Raw genomic sequence first — 4,892 nt, 5'->3', positions numbered from 1 at the left:
TTGGAGGCCCTGGTCATTGGAGGTCCTGGTCATTGAATGGCCTGGTCATTGGAGACCCTGTCATTGGAGGCCCTGGTCATTGGAGGCCCTGGTCATGGCAGCCTGGCTTGGCTCTAGGCAGGCAGCTGGCTTGGCCTTGGCCCCACTCCCCCCAGTCCTGCCACCCTGCCCGCCTGTGCACACCTGCTGGGCCAGCTGCAGCAGCTCCATGCGCTCCCGCAGGATCTGGGCGTCACGCTCCCGCAGCTCGCTCATGACCTGGCGCTTCCACTGCTCCACAGCAACCTTGAGCTTCTCGCGCTCCTCCTCTGACAGCATCTCGCACACCTTGGCCCCGGCCTCCTGCTGCAGAGCGTCGTACAGCATGGCTTCCAGCTCCAGGATGTGCTGGGGGGATCCCAGGAGACCGTCGGTCCTCACCCCCTTCCCCAGACCCACCAGCCCTCCCCAAGAGGCACCTGGAACTGACAGCTCAGCAGCCTGAGGTCCCAGGATGACAGCATCCCGACCACCTGGGCTTAAAACGCTCTACACAGCAGGAAAACTGTGTGGGGGTGCGGACGGGGAGGGGGTCATTTCACTTCTAAAGGAATTCCAAAGACAAAATGCTTGTCATGTCGTTAAAACTAGGAAAAACGTGGTCAGCAGACGTTTCCGACCAGAGCGAGATGACCAGAAGGGACAGGGCTGAGTGGAGAGGCCGTGCCTTGAGGAAGAAGTAACAGAGGAAGAGCCTCTGCCTTTGCCCCAAATGTGATCCAACCCTCCAGTCTCCTGGGCCTTCACGTAGCGTCCCGATGGGGGAGGCACAGCTTTTGCAAAGACTGGTTTGAGAGTCACAGGTAGAGGGGCCAGTCCTGAACTCTCCTGCCCAGCCAGGTAATCCACCCACACCCCTCACCCGGTGAGCCCACCCCCTCCACTGTGGTTGTCTCTCTACAGCCCATCCTGCCTCCAAACAAGATCTCCACCCTTCCCCCGGCCTTGGACCATCACCTTCCACTCTCCCAGCCATAAACAACAGGACCCTGGTCATTCCATCTCCCACCTCTTCCACGGGGCAGGTCTTACTAGCCTAGTTTCCAGATGAGGAAACTGAGGCACAGAGGAAAGGGTGGTTTTCTTGACACACTGCAGCAAATGGGGGAAGGCCTGGGCCCTCAGTGGGCTCCAGAATGTGCTCTTCCCACTGCCCGTGTGGCCTCCCAGCACTCAGAACCCCCATCATGCTGCCATGGGTCCCCAACTGTGTGCTGCCCACATCCTCGTAACCATGACTGTGGACCCCAAACAACAATGCCTATAGCACCCTTCCCTGAGCGTTCCCGACAGGCCTCAACTGTGTGGATGGCTTGGGGCCTGGGAGTCCTGGCCGTCCAGGAAGAGCAACAAGAGACTGAATGGAGGGAAAAGGGTAGTCAGGGATCAAGTCCTCACCATGGATCTCTGGGGATGAACTTCAACTGCAAAGACCCCCCTACCTATGAGAAGACCCACAAGAGGCAGAGAAGTTGACCAGGCAGAGTGAGGACAAGACCCTAAAGACCCCCCCACCCATGAGAAGACCTGCGAGAGGCAGAGCAGCTGACAGAGTGGGGACAGGATCCCATAGCACCCAGCTCAGGGATGACGCCATGATGCTGAGGATGAAGGAAGAACTGAGCTACGTACGACCACGGGAGCAGCGCTGGTTTGGAGCTGAGGTGGGAGTGAGGACCCAGACACGGGCTGGGTGGATGGAAGCGTGTGGAGACCGCGCTGACGCGGTAAAGGAGGAGGCCAGGGAGTGTGGCTCACCCTTGACACTGCTTTCCAAAAATCCAGAGAATTACCAAGGAACCGCCAAGGATGGATGCAAACAGCCCCTTTGTGTTAACTTAGCAGCAGACATACCCCTTTGTATGAATCCCTAACCTAACCAGCTGTTGCAGAGTTGACTCTGACTCATGGCGCCCTCACGGGTGTCAGAGTAGAACTGTGCTCCACAGCGTTTTCAGTGGCTGATCTTTGGGAAGTAGACTGCCAGGCTTCTCTTCTGGTGTCCCTCTGGGCTTCCGTTAGCAGCCAAGCCTTTAACTATTTGAACTACTCAGGAACTCCAAGGATTTATCAGTTGGATCTAGAGCACCTTAAAACTTTTCCCTTGGGAAATTTTATTGATACAGTTTACAAAAAAAAACAAATTCTCAGGTTACAGGAGAAATTAATGTTCTCTTCAGGCAAAATGATCATGAAAACTTTTGGTTTAGAGGAAAGTTTAGGAAGCGAAAGAACACGTTTGACGTTTGATCATTTGATCCTTCGTGACAGCCACAAAATCAGCTTCCCACAGCTGATGAGCCCCGCTCAAGGCCCACATCAAAGGCGACTTCTTAGAGCAAAAGATAAACTTCAGCTCTTGAAAGAGATGTGGTGGAGTGCAGGCTTATAATTAGCATCACAGAGGCATCACTGAACCACGGCAGCTGATGCTAATCTGGCCTTTCACACCAAGAGGAAATGCCTGAGGATGGGTGAGGTGCCCCCTGGAGGACAGCCCCTGTGCTGCTTGCACAGCTCCTCCATTTGAAGGACTGGTGGCACAGTGATTAGGAGATCGGCTGCTAACCAGAAGGTCGCGGTTCGAATCCACCATCCACTCCTTGGAAACCCTATGGGGCAGCAGTTCTACTCTGTCCTATAGCATCGCTATGAGTTGGGATCAACTTGATGGCAATGGGTTTGGTTTTTGCTTTCTTGGGTCCCTGGGTGGAGCAAATTGTTAAGCACGTAAAGGTTGGAGCTTCGAGTCCACCCAGATGAGCCTAGGAAGAAAGGCCTGGCCATCTACTTCCAAAAAATCAGCCACTGAAAACCCTATGGAGCGCAGTTCTACTCTGACACACGTGGGGTCACCATGAGTGGGGGCTGACTCGACAGCAACTGGTTTCTTGTGCTCACGGAGCAGAGAATGTGTGAAGACATGCAGGTACCCCAGGCCCCGGCTCACCTGGGCCACTTGGGGCCCAGTCTGCATCCCCCATCTGCTTGAGCTCATGAAGGACAGATAGAAGGTACAGCAAAGGTTTGTTGTCCAGGGAAAAATCCAATCCGAAGACCAGACGAGTTGTGGAATGACTCATCAAGGACATCATACATGAAGAAAGCAAGAGGTCATTAAAAAAGACAGGAAGGAAAGAAAAGACCAAAATGCATGTCAGAAAAGACTCTGAAAGTTGCTCTTGAACACTGAGTAGCTAAAGTGAAAGGAAGAAACGATGAAGTAAAAGCTGAACAGAAGATTTCAAAGGGCGGCTTCAGAAGGCAAAGTATTATAATGAAACGTGCAAATCCTTAAATAATGACTTAAAAAACCAAGGTGGCCAGACAGAGCATGCTGGCCTTCCTCTTGGAATCTGCAGGACGGGACACCCACCAACCATGGCCCAGTGCTGACCCCAGAGCCCTGTCCTTGAGGGGCACCAGGGCAGTGTATGTGGAGAGATGTGGCCGAAGCGTGAGCCATGCCCCCGTCTGTCACCCCAGTCCCCGCTGGCAGAGGAGAGGGCTCCCCCGGGGTCCTGGCAGCTCGGTGGGCGCACGCAGTGCCCTTACCTTGTGGGCCTGGTCCAAGGACTGTTTACGGTAGTCCAGCTCCTCGTCCAGGTAGCCCTTCTGCTTACTGAACAGCTCCTGGGAACAGAGGACCGGCCTCGGTCGGCGCCCGGGCGGTGGTGGCACCGCAGGGCACCCACCGAGGCACCCACCTTTTCGCTCTCCAGATCGGCCATCTTCCGCTGCAGGGCCAACTCTGTGTCTTGGATCTGCTGGAGCCACTGGGCACAACAGAATGAGCAAATCACAGGGACCCTGGGGCCTTGTCTGTCCTCCTGCTCCTCCTGGGAGGAGGGGGCTGGGCGGGATCGTGAGCGCCATGGCCCCAGGGTGTGGACAGGTTTAGGCTGGCCCTGCCCCAGTGCCCTCCCCCACCCCGGGGTGGTGGAGGATGCTGGCTTGAGGTGCCGGGGGGCAGAGTGGGCCTGCAGGGATCGGCCGGAGACACGGAGGGGTGAGCTGTCTTCCCGAGGCCTCATCCTCCCACCCTGTCCCTCTGCCCCTTCTGTTGGAGAGCCCCCAGAGGCAGCCCCGGGCTGTGGAGGGGACTAGGAGGGTGGCAGCTCTGTGAGCAAGAACCTGGGGGGTTGGGAGCTTTGGGGTGGGTGGGGCAGCCCTCAGAGGAGGGTCTTGTAGGCCCAGACCGCTTTGCAGACCCAACCTCAATGTCCAGCTGAGCTGGCCTGGGCCCAGGTCTGGAGGGACCAGTCTTTACAAGGGTGCGAGGCAGTGCTGTTGGTGGGTGCTCCATCTGGCCAGGTCTCCCAGGGCAGAGGGGCTGCAGTGACCCGCCCCCAGGTGACTCCGTCATGGAGCGTCTGCAAGGTCACCGTTACCTTTTCAGCCAAGGTCAGGACGGTCCTTGCTTGGATGACGACCACTTGCTCGTCGTTGGTCAGATTCTGCCAAACGCAGAGCACAGCTAGTCAGGACAGCAGCTCCTGGAGTGCGTGGGGGGCTGGGCCACAGCGAGGGGCGCCTCCTACTGAAACCCCCTGGGCTCTGACCCCGCACTCTCGGCACTGTTTACTGGGTGCGCTGTCTGCGGTCTTTCGACCCCCGACTGCTGGTAACGGGACAGTCTAGGCTGGCAGCTCTGCAGGCCCGTCCGAGCTGCCGGTGGCTGGGGGAGCCGGGAGCCTGGGGCTCTTCCAGAGACGGAGGTTCCTCAGGCCCAGGCCTCGCCAGTCCATGTCCTGAGGACAGCCAGGCTTCCAATGGGAGGGGGAGGAGGGAGGGGAGGAGGAAGAGGAGAGAGGGGAGGAGGGAGAGGAGGAGGGAGAGAGAAAGAGGGAGAG

General features: G+C 57.3%; 1 protein-coding gene across 6 annotated transcripts in view; it reads right to left on the bottom strand.

Moving 5' to 3' along the window:
* Positions 1 to 4,892, bottom strand: part of JAKMIP3 (Janus kinase and microtubule interacting protein 3) — a 48,435-nt gene that overhangs the window by 3,510 nt on the left and 40,033 nt on the right. For all 6 annotated transcript variants that reach the window (XM_023729903.1, XM_004374939.1, XM_023729905.1 and 3 more), the window contains 4 exons: positions 4,431 to 4,496; positions 3,747 to 3,815; positions 3,595 to 3,672; positions 184 to 387 (listed from right to left, as the gene is read on the bottom strand). In XM_023729903.1, coding sequence (XP_023585671.1) covers positions 184 to 387; positions 3,595 to 3,672; positions 3,747 to 3,815; positions 4,431 to 4,496 — 417 coding nt within the window. The remainder of the gene's footprint in view (positions 1 to 183; positions 388 to 3,594; positions 3,673 to 3,746; positions 3,816 to 4,430; positions 4,497 to 4,892) is intronic.

This window comes from Trichechus manatus, unplaced genomic scaffold, assembly GCF_000243295.1.
Source record: "Trichechus manatus latirostris isolate Lorelei unplaced genomic scaffold, TriManLat1.0 scaffold00031, whole genome shotgun sequence".
NCBI lineage: Eukaryota > Metazoa > Chordata > Mammalia > Sirenia > Trichechidae > Trichechus > Trichechus manatus.
The sequence above is the reverse complement of the archived record's forward strand: the minus strand, read 5'-3'. Positions and strand labels throughout refer to the sequence as shown.